The 16,717-nt window shown below is 48.1% G+C and overlaps 1 protein-coding gene across 1 annotated transcript; it reads left to right on the top strand.

The window, feature by feature from the left end:
- Positions 1 to 937: 937 nt before the first annotated feature.
- Positions 938 to 15,759, top strand: LOC106581244 (uncharacterized). Its single transcript, XM_014163165.2, has 9 exons — positions 938 to 1,359; positions 3,280 to 3,435; positions 4,084 to 4,130; positions 5,020 to 5,060; positions 6,497 to 6,598; positions 7,077 to 7,222; positions 7,370 to 7,432; positions 15,033 to 15,216; positions 15,347 to 15,759. The coding sequence occupies exons 1-9, from the start codon at positions 1,336 to 1,338 to the stop codon at positions 15,757 to 15,759; spliced, it is 1,176 nt and encodes a 391-aa protein (XP_014018640.2). The 5' UTR covers positions 938 to 1,335.
- Positions 15,760 to 16,717: the final 958 nt, after the last annotated feature.

Genomic DNA, 16,717 nt, shown 5'->3' with positions numbered 1-16,717 from the left:
AGCTTCCAGGATTTCCCAGAAGTTGATTGAGAATCGGCTTATCCAGGCACAATTTATTTAGAATACATTCCTGATCATTTACGGAAAATAGGAAATTACTAGTTTGCAAATGTGAATGATATGAATAATAGACTTCTGATAATATTGCTGATCACAAAGCTAATGTTTTCACTATTTGTAGGGGCACAACTTTGGTTTTAGAAGTGGGGGGACATTATTATTATTATTATATATTTTATTTTAATGTCGGGAAAACACTCCAAACAGCCTACCCGACCACTCAGAGGCGTCCGCATGGTTGCCTTGTTTTGTATCACATTCCAATTATTAACCTGGGGGGGACAAAAATGCAATTTCAGAATGTGGTGGGGACCCCCGTCCCCCCCCGTCCCCCCCCGTCCCCAGTGAAAGTTGCACCCCTAACTATTTGAACTGTTGTGGAGGTCAAAGAGCAGCAGCACAGTCAAATGAGCTCAAGCCTTTTCAGTAGTATTATAAAGGTTGTGATATGGTACCAAAAGAGGAAGTGACTCTGTGCTTCTGAAATACTGAACAAAGCTATCCATCCCTAACAGACCTGTTAAAAGAAGAACATACGTCAGCAATATGCATAAGCTGAAAGTGGAAAACATCACACCATTATGAATTCAATACCTCTAAAACACCATTCACGTCATTCAGTAGTACTAGTGATCCACTGAAATAACCTATGAAAGCATAGCCCCAGAAACATTGACTTTCTATCCACCCCATAGCTTAATCTAGTATTCTGGTACTCCAGTGAGGGGCTTCTTTTGTGAATGAGTGAGGTCTCTTTGGTCGAATGGAGTAATGGTCCCTCCTTCTATTGGATTATGGGATGGGTGTGGTATTGTGGTATTAATCTGAGCAGACGGCAGGCAGCCTGCCCTTGACTAGCGACTAGCGGAGGGCTGTTGTGTTTCTGTTGGAGTGACTTCACACCGCTTTACAGCTCTGTCCAGTCCACACCGCTCTCTACAGCTCTGTCCAGTCCACACCGCTCTCTACAGCTCTATCCAGTCCACACCGCTCTCTACAGCTCTGTCCAGTCCACACCGCTCTCTACAACTCTATCCAGTCCACACCGCTCTCTACAGCTCTATCCAGTCCACACCGCTCTCTACTGCTGTATCCAGTCCACACCGCTCTCTACAGCTCTATCCAGTCCACACCGCTCTCTACAGCTCTATCCAGTCCACTCCGCTCTCTACAGCTCTGTCCAGTCCACATCGCTCTCTACAGCTCTATCCAGTCCACACTGCTCTAACCAGCTCCAGGGGACAGAGACTGGTATAGTTTCTCCTCTCCACAAAGATGAACCTCTTCTGCTTCTCTCTGGTAAGGCTCTTTTTTTACTTCTCTTCAGAGTGTAGGGCTTCTCTCTCTCTCAGACGTGTGTGTTGAAGAGGGGCTGATGTGTTCCTAAAATTACAGCGGAGTGAGAGGCACACTAGCGAAGCACCGTTTATTGATTATTTTTATGACAGAAAATTTGCTTTAAAGCGGCAACATTTTTTCTCAGCCTCACTGCAAAATGTGTAAAATAGCATGAGATTAGCTATACAACTTGACATTTTTGTCTCTTCCCCATGGCAAAAGAAATTCCAACAAAATGGGGGGGAGGCTTGCTCGAAACTTGCGGGGGGCCCCGCGAAACTGTGCTACGCCACTGGAAAGGCATGGCTTGATTTGGTGGTGGATTTGAGCCCAGCGGGACTGAAACCGACTAGGATTTCTGTGGGGCTTTACTTCAGCGTCTTTTGATGAATTTTATGGTGCTATAAAATCTCTGTTTAGTCTTTGGAAGCAGTGCAATTGTGTCTTGTGCTGTACATTTCTGTGATTGTGTATGGAAGCAACGAAGTGATGCTTTTACAGTACTATTACACTAGAGAGTAGCTTTGACGTGTGTTTTTTTAGATGACCGAAATATGGGAGATTTCATAGATTTATAGAAGGAAATAATCACAAGCACAACTGTATTAGAGGAGTACAGTCCTCTCCTTGGCCAGATGTTGGGGATGTTGAACACAGTTCAGGATTATTGACCGACATGTCCTCAGAACTGATCCAAGGTCATCAGGTTGAAGAAGCGTGATTGCTGCTTCAGGCTTTTGATTGCAGCGTTGTTGTTTCTGTTGTTATTCACCACCACGTGTATCAGGATCTACTACAGAATAGTTCATAATACATAGTAGTGGCCCAGATGTAATGGATCAAGACAGTTCTAGAGGTTCTGCTGAGAAATGATGTCTTCTGAACTAAAATATAAACACAGCATGCAATAATTTCATAGATTTTACTGAGTTATAGTTCATATAAGGAAATCAGTCAACTCACTCCTCAATGGCTGGAAGTTGCTGGATAGTGGCGGGAACTGTAACACGCTACCGTACAAATCGATCCAGAGCATCCCACACATGCTCAACGGGTGACATGTCTGAGTATGCAGGCCATGGAAGAACTGGGACATTTTCAGATTCCAGGAATTGTGTACAGATCCTTGCGACATGTGGCCATGCCTTATCATGCTGAAACATGAGGTGATGGTGGCGGATGAATGGCACAACAACGGGCCTCAGGATCTTGTCATGCTATCTCTGTGCATTGAAATTGCCATTGATAAAATGTATTTATGTTCCTTGTCTGTAGTTTATGCTTGCCATACCCTAACCCCACCGCCGCCATGGGCACTCTGTTCACAACGTTGACATCAGCAAACTGCTTGCCACATGATGCCATACACGTTGTCTACCATCTGCCTGGTAGTGTTGAAACCGGGATTCACCTATGAAGAGCACACTTCTCCAGCGTGCCAGTGGCAATCAAAGGTGAGCATTTGCCCACTGAAGCTGGTTACAACACCCAATTGCAGTCAGGTGAGGACGACGAGCACGCAGATGAGCTTCCCTGAGACGGTTTCTGACAGTTTGTGCAGAAATTCTTAGCTTGTGCAAACCCACATTTTCATCAGGTATCTGGGTGGCTGGTCTCAGACAATCCCGCAGGTGAAGAACCCGGATGTGGACGTCCTAGGCTGGCGTGGTTAGACGTGGTCTGCGGTTGTGAGGCCGGTTGGATGTACTGCCAAATTCTCTAAAACGATGTTGGAGGCGGCTTAAAGTAGAGAAATGACCATTCAATTATCTGGCAACAGCTCTGGTGGGCTTTGCTGCAGTCAGCATGCCAATTCCACGCAGTCTACAGTGTGTCCCTGATTGTGCCCCTAACTATGTGTGTGTGTGTGTGTGTGTCCAGGAGGGTTCTATGGACAGTCTGTATGAGGCTGTGCAGGACTCCAGTGATGCCCAGGTCTACACCATCCCCAGCCGTTCCTCCAGCCGCTCCTGTAGCCTTGCCGTGCTGCTGGATGAAAACCCCAAGTGGCGTGGCTCGGGACGATCCATTTCCATGGTGAGTACACATACATATGCATTGTGCACACTTGTGAACAAACGCATGCACATACCTATGCAAATGCATGCATTCACACACGCACGCACACATACAGACACACACACACACACACAAGCGCACACACACTTTGTACACTTAGATTGAGTTTTCATTGGGAAGTCAATTTTCCAGAAGGAAGCTCTTGACCTTGAATAGACCAAATGTTAAAAGCTGTAGCTCCTCTTCTCTGTGTGCCCAACATACTCACTGATAAGCGTGTTCATGACAGGAAATGGTCAACTGTATAGTTTATAATTTATATAATGCCATGTCATGGGTATAAGTTAGCTATCTGGACAAACCAGAGCTAAATCTTGTGGGGTACCTGTTCTCGCAGGAGTTGAGACTTGTGGTCTGCCAGAGGATCAGATTGGACCCAAACAATAAAGCTGATTATGAAATGATGATGATGAAAACAACCAATTTTCAGCTGGTCCTAGAGCCATAACCATTAGCCGCCAATCCATTCAGTTCTTCTAAGTTAGCATGGACATCACAACCAATAGTTTTGTCATATTTACACAAACTTTTTCATGCCAATAGCCAAACTCTTCCACATTTAAGCATGCAGAATCAAATATTGATAATGTTCTCTTTTGCTTTCAGGAGATCTCCCAAATGCAGACCAACAACACCAAAAAAATGAAAAGAATGTGAGTTTATGTTATTTGCTCTGATCTGTCTCTGTTGACAGAATGTGCGTGCAGGGCAGTGTATCCATAATAAAAAGCACAGTGAAAGTGCAGCAGCCCTGAGTTCAGCCTTAGTCAGTAGAGTAAAATGGCTCCAAAGGCGCTCTATCCTCCCAAGGGATAATACTTTAAGTCGCAGCTCTTTACCAAGCTTCCTGACTTTCTGCCCCTATGTAGATTTCACACTGTAAGCCCCCAAGCATCTGTCTATTTATACAATGCTCTCTAAAGCGAAAGATTGGGAAGGAAGGAACATCACAATCCAAATCAATTACACACTGGAAAATGTCATTTTCATTTCGGTGTCACTTGTCAAACCAATCTTATGTGATCAGATGAAGAGGAGCCCCTGTTATGTTGGTTGCCAAGAAAGCAGGCGGCGCAAGGTTCTGTGCTAATTTCAGTACAATTCTCAGTCAAGTCTCAGTCAACACCTTTGGCTTTTAGAATTGATGTCCCACTTCAAAAGCTACGCAAGCAGTGCCTAAGAGCAAACTCTATGACCTTTCTGTTGTTAGACAGCTATAAACTACAAAGAGAAATGTTGAACCACTACAACTTACATGATTGAACTGTATGGGGATTCTCTCTCACTTGAAGACATACCAGGAATTTCTTTAAATACATATGTAGCAGTAGACCACAATATGGTTCACATCCCTTTGTTAATACAATTGTGTTGTGGTTAGACTGGGGATTAAAACAATATCCACTTAAAATGTAGTCAGATCTACCTCAAAGATCCCTGGGACTTGCTGTCTTAAGTGTACAGTATCCCTTTGGGTCAATCAGGCTGTTGAAATGGCAGATTGTGGCTTAATCCTGACATTTTTCTGTCCTTTAATTTCAGAACACATGTATCCAAATCAGCATCAGAAAACAGAACTTTAGGTATGTATGATAAAGGTCTGCTTGTGTGGTGTACTGCACTCCCGAGTGGCGCAGCGGTCTAAGGCACTACGTCTCAGTGCAAGAGGCGTCACTACAGTCCCTGGTTCGAATTCAGACTGTATCACATCCGGCCGTGATTGGGAGTCCCATAGGGTAGCGCACAATTGGCCCAGCATCGTCCGGGTTTGGCCGGGGGTAGGCCGTCATTGTAAATAAGAATTTGTTCTTAATTGACTTGCCTAGTGAAATAAAGGTTAAATAAAAATTAATAGGACCTCCTGAGTGGTGCAGTGGTCTAAGGCACTGCACCGCAGTGCTAGCTGTGCCACTGCAGATCCTGGTTCGCGACAGGGAGACCCATGGGACGGCGCACAATTGGCCCAGCGTCGTCCGGGTTAGAGGAAGGTTTGGCCGGCAGGGATGTTCTTGTCCCATCGTGCTATAGCAATGCACGCTGACACGATCGCCAGGTGTACGGTGTTTCCTCTGACACATTGATGCAGTTGGCTTCCGGGTTAAGCGGGCATTGTGTCAAGAAGCAGTGCGGCTTGGCTGGGTTGTGTTTCGGAGGACGCACGGCTCTCGACCTTCACCTCTCCCGAGTCCATACGGGAGTTGCAGTGATGGGACAAGACTGTAACTTCCAATTGGATACCACGAAATTGGAGAGAAATATTATAATAATAATAATAATAATTAATAAATAAATAAATAATATATATATATAAAGAATTTAAATATAAAATAAATAAAAAGAAAGTGCTAGCCATGCAGATTTTTTCCAAGACTTAATGATATACTGTACCACTAAGAACAAAAAAAGATTTTTATTTTATTTTACCCTTATTTTACCAGGTAAGTTGACTGAGAACACATTCTCATTTACAGCAACGATATGGGGCATAGTTACAGGAGAGAGGAGGGGGGATGAAATGAGCCTATTGGAAGCTGGGGATGATTAGGTGGCCAGATTGGGAACTCAGCCAGGACACCGGGGTTAACACCCCTACTCTTATGATCTTTAGTGACCACAAAGAGTCAGGACACCCGTTTAACGTCACATCTGAAAGACGATCAATCAACAGTTTAGCATTAGCCGGACATACAATTACAACCAAATAGTCAAACCTGAGCAATACACAGACAAAAAGTTACCAAGAGAGCATTGCACCAAAACCTCTGGATGTTTTTGTGCTGAATGAGGTAAAAAGATCATTGGGACTTGTCCCAGGAGTCTACTACAGCAATTAATTTTGGGAGGGAGGACAGATTAAAAAAGACAATTGGAAAGCCCAGCTTAAACTCTCATTGCCAGTCATAGTTACCTACTTGGCTGTCTGTGGTACTTAGGGCCTCCATTTTGATTTCACTGTGGTGTGCCCTGACCTTGGTCAGCCAAATAAACCCCTTAATGGTTTGGATTTCTCTCCCTGCAGATCAAGCCTCTGCCGTCTGCAATACTGCTCTCTGGCTGCCAGCCAAAATCCCCCCAGAAGAAGATTTAGATTTAGTCCACATCAAGAACAATCAAAATGAAGGTAAATTGTCTGGGGATTTTGAGGTTAAGCTGATCTATTCGCTTGCGTTCATTTGGACACTCCACCACATGGGATCTAGCTGTGGTGTCTGAAGAGATTCCCATAGCACCCAAATCCCTCTTACGGAGAGTGTTGTGCAGACTGGAGATTTTCTTAATACACTTGGCTGTCAGGCCTTGGATTAATTAAGTGCCAACAGGATATTGGTGTAGAAACACTGGGGTCAACGCAGGGCATGTGTCATTTAGTCAGTGTACTACAGTACATGAGGTTGTGGTGGGGGCATTGCATTAGTGTGTAGTACATGAGACACAGGGTAGACTTCATTGCATAGCACTGAAACTGAATGTGATCATGAATGGATACAAGACATTACATCCCAGAACAAAAGTCCCAATCACAGTGCTGTATTGGAACATTACCTATCAGGGTTTAGGAGTTTAGAGAGACTTCTGACTGGTGTGATTCTGTTGTTCAGAGATGATCAAGCCCATGGTCAGAACTGAGATCCAGGCTAAAGCCACGATCAGAACCGATGTCAAGACCAAAGGGGGAAGAGGAGGACGCAAGTCGAGCATAAAAAAGAATGAAAAGTCACCAACCCCACCAATACCACCAACTCAGGTTGGGAAAAATAACTGTCCCTCATTTTGTCCAGTACCTTGAGCTTAAACAATTTATTTCAAATTTACAAATGTATATTTTCCCCTATCTATTTGTTCCAAAACTTGATTGAATTAATAAATTGTTTCTTTCTGTGGTTGTATGTAGGTGGTGAGTTACGAGGGGTGGGCTCAGAACGCAGATCGGCCCAACAGCAGGCAGAGAGGCCTGGTGAGTGATCGGCCCAACAGCAGACCCCATGCTGCCCATCCCATGCCAGCCCAGAGTCTTACAGTCTTATAGTGATACGGCGGTCTGCCTGTTTTTACATCCAAAGAGCCTCTTGGCCTTAAATTGGGCAATCACTTAACACAAATGCTGATTGAGTTTTAATACTGTACAGATGGCTGAGCTGGGAGAGGGGTATCACTATGCCCCCATAATCTCTGGGCCACATGGCAAAGAGGGGTGGGTTGTTGGGGTGGCACCAGGGGAGTGCCTACTCTCACTAATTCACAGTGAGGACCAGACGTGGTACTGCTTGCCAATTGTGTGGGAGTGGATCGACATTTGGCCACTCAGAGCTTCTCTCAGTCCCTGTGTTGGCAGCTTGGCACAGAGGCTAACAAGACTAGTGCAGAGTGCTGGTATCCTAAAATGGGATTTGGACACCAGTAGTGCCAGCATCTCACCCAGAGGCTAACAAGACTAGTGCAGAGTACTACCCACCATGATTGGATCAAGCGGCGTGCCCGGGCAGAAATGGACACCTGGTCACATCAGGAGTGGATGGATAGGAGAAACTGAACTTGGGGCCAGGTAATCGAGCGATATCGGAGCCTACCTGGGAAGAATGAAAGGCAGCCCCCAAAAAATGTTGGGGGGGGCACACGGGTAGTTTGGCTGGGCCAGGACTGGGACCTGAGCTAATTCCCTGTGCTTATTGTGGTGTGCATGTGCCTGCCTCTCGTGCTCTCTCTCCAGTGTGCCTCCGTAGCCCAGTACGTCCTGTGCCTGCTCCTCGCACTCTCCCTCCAGTTCGCATCCATAGCCCAGTACGGCCGGTGCCTGCTTTGAGCACTCGGTACTCAGTGCGTCTCCCCAGTCCGGTGAGACCGGTTCCAACTCCACGTACAAAGCCTCCAGTGATAATCGATGGTCCGACGCCTATAGAGATGATCCATGGCACTAAGCCTCTAGTGATGATCCATGGCCCGGAGCCTGTAGGGATGTTCCATGGCACGAAGTCTGCAGAGGTAATCCATGGCCCGGAACCTGTAGAGATAATCCTTGGCAAAAAGCCTGGAGGGATTATAAATGGTCCGGAGCCTGTAGGGATAAACCATGGCACGAAGCCTGTAGGAATAATCCATGGCCCGGCACCTGTAGAGATAATCCTTGGTAAGAAGCCTCCAGTGATGATCCATGGCGCGGAACCTGTAGAGATGATCCATGACATGGAGCCAGCAGCAACGGTCACTAATCCGGAACCTATTATGACGCCTCCCAGTCCGGAGCCTCTGGCGACGCTTCTCCGTCTGGAGCCTCCAGCGACACTCCTCAGTCCGGAGCCTCCAGCGACGCTCTCCAGTCCGGAGCCTCCAGTGACGCTCCCCAGTCCGGAGCCTCCAGCGACGCTCCCCAGCCCGGAGCCTCAAGCGACACTCCCCAGCCCGGAGTCTTCAACGGCGGCCGTCAGTTCAGAGTCTTCAGCGGCAGTTGGCGTTTCAGAGCCTCTGGTGATGACCCACGGTCTGGTTCCTCCGGACACACAGATGCGGGGGGGGGGGGTTCTACGCCCGGAACCAGAGCCGCCGCCAAGTATGGATGCCACCCGGACCCTCCTCAATAGGTTCAGGTTTGCGGCCCAGGAGTCCGCACCTTTTGGGGGGGGGGGTACTGTCACGCTCTGACCTAGGAGAGCTGTGTTTTTCTGTTTATTTAGGTCAGGGTGTGAAATGGGTGGGCAGTCTCTGTTTTTTTTCTATGTTTTGTTCTTGTTTTCTATTTCTAGGTTTAGTTTTGATGATCTCCAATTAGAGGCAGCTGATTTGTGTTGTCTCTAATTGGAGATCATATTTAAGTTGGGGTTTGTCATTGGGGTATTGTGGGTAGTTGTTTTCTGTTTTGTTAGTTGTTAGCCTGATGGAACTGTTTGGTCGTTTTTGTTATTTTTTTGTTTCAGTGTTTCATTAAAGAAACTATGAGCACTCAACAAAGGGGTGTGAACAGAGGGGTGTGAACAGTTTGTGTCATGAACTGTGCTTGTCCCTATAGAAATAGACGTGGGAGGCACTGGATGTTCCCCAATGAAAAGGTTTAGAAACCCTTGGTCTACATGATGACATTGTTTTGGATAAAAGCGAGTGTCAAGTGTCAGTGTGCAGCGGTTAGGACGGAGTCAGGCGCAGGACACATAACTGAGTAAAAGACGTACTTTACTCGAAAAGAAACAATGATTTCCACGCAGCGAAAAACACACCAGCTCACAGAAGTCTAGAACACTAAACAAAGAACAAACACACACAAAACCATGTGCGAACCAGAGGGTTAAATAGGGAATAAATTATAACGTAATGGGAACCAGGTGTGTACAATCAAGACAGAACATAGAAAAAGAAACGTAGATCGGTGGCAGCTAGAAAGCCGGTGACGTCGACCGCCGAAACCCGCCCGAACAAGGAGAGGCACCAACTTCGGCGGAAGTCGTGACAGTACCCCCCCTTTACGCGCGGCTCCAGCAGCGCGCCGACACCGGCCTCAGGGACGACCCAGAGGACGAGGCGCAGGGCGATCCGGGTGGAGACGGTGAAATTCCTGCAGTAGGGAAGGGTCCAGGATGTCCTCCACCGGCACCCAGCATCTCTCCTCCGGAACGTACCCCTCCCACTCCACGAGGTACTGAAGGCCCCTCGCCCGACGCCTTGAGTCCATGATGGCTCGCACAGAATATGCCGGGGCCCCCTCGATGTCCAGAGGGTTAGGAGGAACCTCCAGCACCTCAGACTGCTGGAGCGGACCAGTCACCACCGGCTTGAGGAGACACACATGGAACGAGGGGTTAATACGGTAATCAGGGGGAAGCTGTAACCTATAACATACCTCGTTCAGTCTCCTCAGGACTTTAAATGGCCCCACACACCGCGAACCCAGCTTCCGGCAGGGCAGGCGAAGGGGCAGGTTTCGGGTCGAGAGCCAGACTCGGTCCCCCGGTGCATACACCAGGGCCTCACTGAGGGGGCGGTCGGTGCTCGCCTTCTGTCGCCTGATGGCCCGTTGCAGGCGCACATGGGTAGCGTCCCATGTCTCCTCCGAGTGCCGAAACCATTCATACACCGCAGGTGCCTCGATCTGGCTCTGATGCCACGGTGCCAGGACCGGCTAATAACCTAGTACACACTGAAATGGAGACAGGTTAGTGGAGGAGTGGCGGAGAGAGTTTTGGGCCATCTCTGCCCAGGGGATGAAAGCCGCCCACTCCCCCGGCCGGTCCTGGCAATAGGACCGCAAAAACCTACCCACATCCTGGTTAACTCTCTCCACCTGCCCATTTCTCTCGGGGTGAAATCCTGAGGTCAGGCTGACCGAGACCCCGAGACGTTCCATGAACGCTCTCCAGACCCTCGATGTGAACTGGGGACCCCGATCAGACACTATATCCTCAGGCACCCCGTAGTGCCGGAAGACGTGTGTAAACAGGGCCTCCGCAGTCTGTAGGGCCATAGGGAGACCGGGCAAAGGAAGGAGACGGCAGGACTTAGAAAACCAATCCACAACGACCAGAATCGTGGTGTTTCCTTGTGACGGAGGAAGATCCGTCACGAAATCCACCGATAGGTGTGACCACGGCCGTTGTGGAATGGGTAGGGGTTGTAATTTCCCTCTGGGCAGGTGTCTAGGTGCCTTGCACTGGGCGCACACCAAGCAGGAGGAAACATAAACCCTCACGTACTTAGCTAAAGTGGGCCACCAGTACTTCCCACTAAGACAGCGCACTGTCCGACCAATGCCGGGATGACCAGAGGAGGGTGACGTGTGGGCCCAATGGATCAATCGATCACGGACATAAAATGGAACGTACAGACGCCCAACTGGACACTGGGTGGGTGTGGGCTCCGTACGATGTCCGCATCAACCTCCCATACCACCGACGCCACCAGGCAAGAAGCCAGAAGTATGGGAGAGGGATCCGTGGACCGCTCCTCTGTGTTATACATCCGGGACAGTGCGTCTGCCTTAGCGTTCTGGGAACCTGGTCTGTAGGATAGGGTGAAAACAAAACGGGTGAAAAACATGGCCGACCTTCCCTGGCGAGGGACCATTCTCCTCGCAGCCCGGATGTACTCCAGATTGCGGTGGTCAGTCCAAATGAGGAAAGGGTGTTTAGCCCCCTCAAGCCAATGCCTCCATGCCTTCAACAGCCAACAGCTCCCGGTCCCCCACATCATAGTTTCGCTCCGCCAGGCTGAGCTTCTTCGAAAAGAAAGCACAGGGGCGGAGCTTTGGTTGCGTACCCGAGTGCTAAGACAGCACAGCTCCTATCCCAGCCTCGGACGTGTTCACTTCTACTATGAATGCCAAGGAGGGATCAGGATGAGCCAGCACGGGAGCCGAGGTAAACAGAGCCTTCAGGTGACCAAAAGCCATGTCCGCCTCAGCTGACCACTGCAGTCGCACCGGTGCCCCCTTCAGCAAGGAGGTAATGGGAGCCGCTACCTGACCAAAGCCCCGGATAAACCTCCGGTAGTAGTTGGCAAACCCTAAGAACCTCTGCACCTCCTTTACCGTGGTTGGAGTCGGCCAATTACGCACGGCTGAAATGCGGTCATTCTCCATCTCCACCCCTGATGTGGACAGTACTCTAGGAAGGAGACGGACTGTTGGAAGAACAGACATTTCTCAGCCTTGACGTACAAGTCATGCTCCAACAGTCAACCAAGCACCTTGCGCACCAGGGACACATGCTCGGTGCGTGTAGCGGAGTATATTAGAATGTCATCTATATACACCACTACACCCTGACCATGCAGGTCCCTGAAATTCTCATCGACAAAGGATTGGAAGACTGATGAAGCATTCATCAACCCGTACGGCATGACAAGGTACTCATAGTGCCCAGAGGTGGTACTAAATGCCGTCTTCCACTCATCCCCCTCCCGGATATGCACCAGCTTGTAAGCGCTCCTGAGATCCAATTTGGTGAAGAAGTGCGCCCTGTGCAATGACTCGGTCACACTGGCTATGAGAGGCAGCGGGTAACTGTACTTAACCGTGATCTGAGTTATACCTCTATAGTCAATGCACGGGCGTATACCTCCATCCTTCTTCTTCACAAAAAAGAAACTCGAGGAGGCAGGTGAAGTGGAAGGCCGAATGTATCCTTGTCCCAGAGATTCGGAGACATATGTTTCCATAGCCGCCGTCTTTTCCTGAGACAGAGGACACATGTGACTCCTGGGAAGTGCTGCGTCTACCAGGAGATTTATCGCACAATCCCCCCGCCGATGGGGTGGTAGTTGAGTCGCCTTCTTTTTACAGAAGGCGAGAGCCAAATCGGCATATTCAGGGGGATGTGCATGGTGGAGACCTGGTTTGGACTCTCCACCGTAGTTGCACCTATGGAAACACCTATACACCTCCCTGAGCACTGACGTGACCATCCCTTGAGAGCCCTCTTGCCACGAAATAGTGGGGTCATGATAGGCCAACCGGGGAAGCCACAACACCACAGGAAACGCAGGAGAATTGATCAGGAAGAGACTAATTCTCTCCTCATGACCCTCCTGCGTTATACATAGTGGAGCTGTGACCTCCCTAATCAGGCCCGACCGTAAAGGACGACTATCTAAGGCATGTACAGGGAAGGGCACATCAACAGGAACAATAGGGATCCCTAATCTAAGTGCAAATGAACAGTCAATAAAGTTCCCAGCTGCGCCTGAATCTACTAGCGCCTTAAGCTGAGAATGTGTGGAAAACTCAGGAGATTTAATACATACACACATGTGCGCAACAGGGAGCTCTGGGTGAGTCAGGTGCCTACTCACCTGGGATGATCCACCAGTGCCCTGCCTGCTGCCTCGACTCCCTGGGGAACCTCTCCAGCACCGACCAGCAGTGTGCCCTCTGCGGCCACAGGTGGTGCAGGAAATGGCCCCCCCTCCGGTCAACCTTAGAGCAGCACCTCCGAGCTCCATAGGTGTAGGATCGGAGGTGCTGGGGGATGGAATAGACGGACCCCGATCCGGACGTCCGTGGGTGGCCAACAGGTTATTCAGCCGGATGGATAAATCCACCAGCTGGTCGAGGGTAAGGGTGGTGTCCCTGCAGGCCAGCTCCCGACGAACGTCCTCACGTAGACTACACCGGTAATGGTCGATCAGGGCCCTCTCATTCCATCCCGTGCTGGCAGCCAGGGTCCTGAGGTCCAGTGCGAAGTCCTGTGCGCTCCTCATCCCCTGTCTGAGATGGAACAAGCGTTCCTCCGCCGCTCTCCCCTCAGGTGGATGAACAAAGACCGCCCGGAAGCAGCGGGTGAAATCCTCATAGCGGACCAACGCTGCGTCTATTCCTCCCCATTCGGCATTGGCCCACTCAAGTGCTTTCCCCGACAAACAGGAGATGAGGGCGGACACGCTCTCGTATCTCGAGGAAGTCGGGTGGACGGTCGCCAGGTAGAGCTCCAACTGGAGCAGGAACCCCTGGCACCCGGCAGCCGTCCCATCATATGCCCTCGGGAGCGAGAGCCGAATCCCACTGGGTCCAGGAGACGGAGGGATGGACAGCGGTGTGGGTTGGGGTGAAGTTGATGGGGGTGTGAGACAACCCCCTCTCTTCCATCGCTCTATGGTGTGCAGCACGCGATCCATGGCTGTGCCAAGATTTTGGAGCATCGTCGCGTGCTGCTGGACGCGCTCCTCCACTGGTAATGGAGGACTGGCTGCACCTGCTGACTCCATTTTTAGGTGCGTGTTTCTGTCAAGTGTCAGTGTGCAGCGGTTAGGACGGAGTCAGGCGCAGGACACATAACTGAGTAAAAGATGTACTTTACTCGAAAAAAAACAACAATGATTTCCACACAGGGAAAAACACACCAGCTCACAGAAGTCTAGAACACTAAACAAAGAACAAACACACACAAAACCATGTGGGAACCAGAGGGTTAAATAGGGAATAAATTATAACGTAATGGGAACCAGGTGTGTACAATCAAGACAGAACAACATAGAAAAAGAAACGTAGATCGGTGGCAGCTAGAAAGCCGGTGTCGTCGACCGCATAACGCCGCCCAAACAAGGTGAGGCACCAACTTCGGCGGAGGTCGTGCCAGCGAGAATATTTGTATTTGTTAAACGGCTGTCAAGCATTGATCATCATGTCACTAGAATAACACCCTCGATATTTATGGAAAAGGAGCATCAATATCACAGTACACTTACCACCCTGTGATATTCATCAAACGTATTTCATCTGTAGCCTAAAAAACTGCATGGTTTCCCGAGTCGCAGTGGGATGAGGACCACACACCATAACATCGCGTTACTCCAAGTTTACTATGAAACAATGGATATTATATACATTTTTGCACATAAAGGCGTTTCCACAGGCATTTCTGGCATCATTAATTTGACCAACAAAGAAAGATCCCACCATGCCGAACAAACAAACTATCTGTCGCCATCTATAAAATTGTACCGAAACTTCCTGTTTCCATCACAGATTTTTTTATATGGTATGACTTTGCTTGGATAAAAACTGGGGATGGAAATGCGGTTATTGACAATCTTATTGACATGTTTTTATTATGTGTTTGATTTTTGTGACATTCCAGATTGTCCATGCCAACGGGGAAGTGGCCAAGCCCAGAGTTCCCATCAAAAAGAGTCAAAAGCCTGGGAGTCAGAAGACTGGGAAGAAAGGGAGTGCAAAAAATGGAAAAGAAGGGGCCAAGAAAAATCAGGACACCACAAGGAATAAGGAACTCAGAAAATCTACCACAGACAATGACACTTATGGTATGTCTCCTTGGTCATATTAACATAGAAAGTAACAACATGACAATGCATGACAAAACATAAGTGTCCTATACAACTTTGATGAATGTCCATACTTGTCAGATGTTCATTTCTGTAGCCTTCTTCTCAGGTCACCACCCAGCAGGGCCCATCCCAGTGATAGCAGGACCCTATCTGGATGTGGATCGGAGGTCAGCTCCTGTTTCTGAGTCTGTACTAACATCAGCCCAGGAGAATTCTACCCTAGCCCCGGCGGTCATGGAGCTGAGAACCGGGCCTGGAGGCCCTGGAGCTCCTCCCAGGAACCAGCGCTGGAGTAACCCAGCCGAGAACACTCCAGATTGGGGGACCTCCTACCACATCTGCCACAGGCCCCTCACAGAGTACCCCGTTTATACCCATGACTACACCCTGCCCCGGGCCAAGGCCTGGGACAAGCACCAGGGGCTGGCCCAAGATGGGAGCCTGAAACGGGACCCCTCGCCCAAAGGTGTCCCCCTCTCTGTTACTGATGTGAAACTATGCGACCGCAATGTGAGTTAATAATGGCAAAAAACAACAAGACTGTTAAAGTAGATTATAGTAGATTATATAGCAGATCTGTTATAGTAGATTATAGTAGATTATATAGCAGATCTGTTATAGTAGATTATATAGTAGATCTGTTATAGTAGATTATAGTAGATTAAATAGTAGATCTGTTATAGTAGATTATAGTAGATTATATAGCAGATCTGTTATAGTAGATTATATAGTAGATCTGTTATAGTAGATTATATAGTAGATCTGTTATAGTAGATTATATAGTAGATCTGTTATAGTAGATTATAGTAGATTATGTAGTAGATCTGTTATCCTCTATGGGACCCCTTCCCGTTCACATCCCGGTAACAGGATTGCTTGACAAGATAGCAAAAATCTAATAATTTCAATTTCTCAAACAATCAACTATTTTACACCATTTGAAAGATAAACATCTCCTTAATCCAACCACATTGTCCGATTTCAAAGAGGCTTTACGGCGAAAGCATAAAGTTAGATTATGTTAGGACAGTACATAGACAAAAAATTACACACAGCCATTTTCAATGCAAGGACAGGCGTCACCAAAAGCAGAAAACCAGCTAAAATGATGCACTAACCTTTGACAATCTTCATCAGATGACACTCCTTGGACATTATGTTAGACAATACATGCATTTTCTGTTCTATCAAGTTCATATTTATATCCAAAAACAGCATTTTACATTGGCGCGTGACGTTCAGAAAATGTTTTTCCCCCAAAACTTCCGGTGAATCAGCACTACAAATTACAAAAATACTCGTCATAAACGTTGATAAAATATTAAACTGTTATTCAAAGAATTATAGATTAACATCTCCTGAATGCAACCGCATTGACAGATTTCAAAATAACTTTACTGGGAAAGCACACTTTGCAATAATCTGAGTACTGTGCTCAGAAAAATACACAACGCAATACAGATAGCCGCCATTTTGG

The sequence above is a fragment of the Salmo salar genome, chromosome ssa20, assembly GCF_905237065.1.
Source record: "Salmo salar chromosome ssa20, Ssal_v3.1, whole genome shotgun sequence".
NCBI classification, from domain to species: domain Eukaryota; kingdom Metazoa; phylum Chordata; class Actinopteri; order Salmoniformes; family Salmonidae; genus Salmo; species Salmo salar.
The sequence above is the reverse complement of the archived record's forward strand: the minus strand, read 5'-3'. Positions and strand labels throughout refer to the sequence as shown.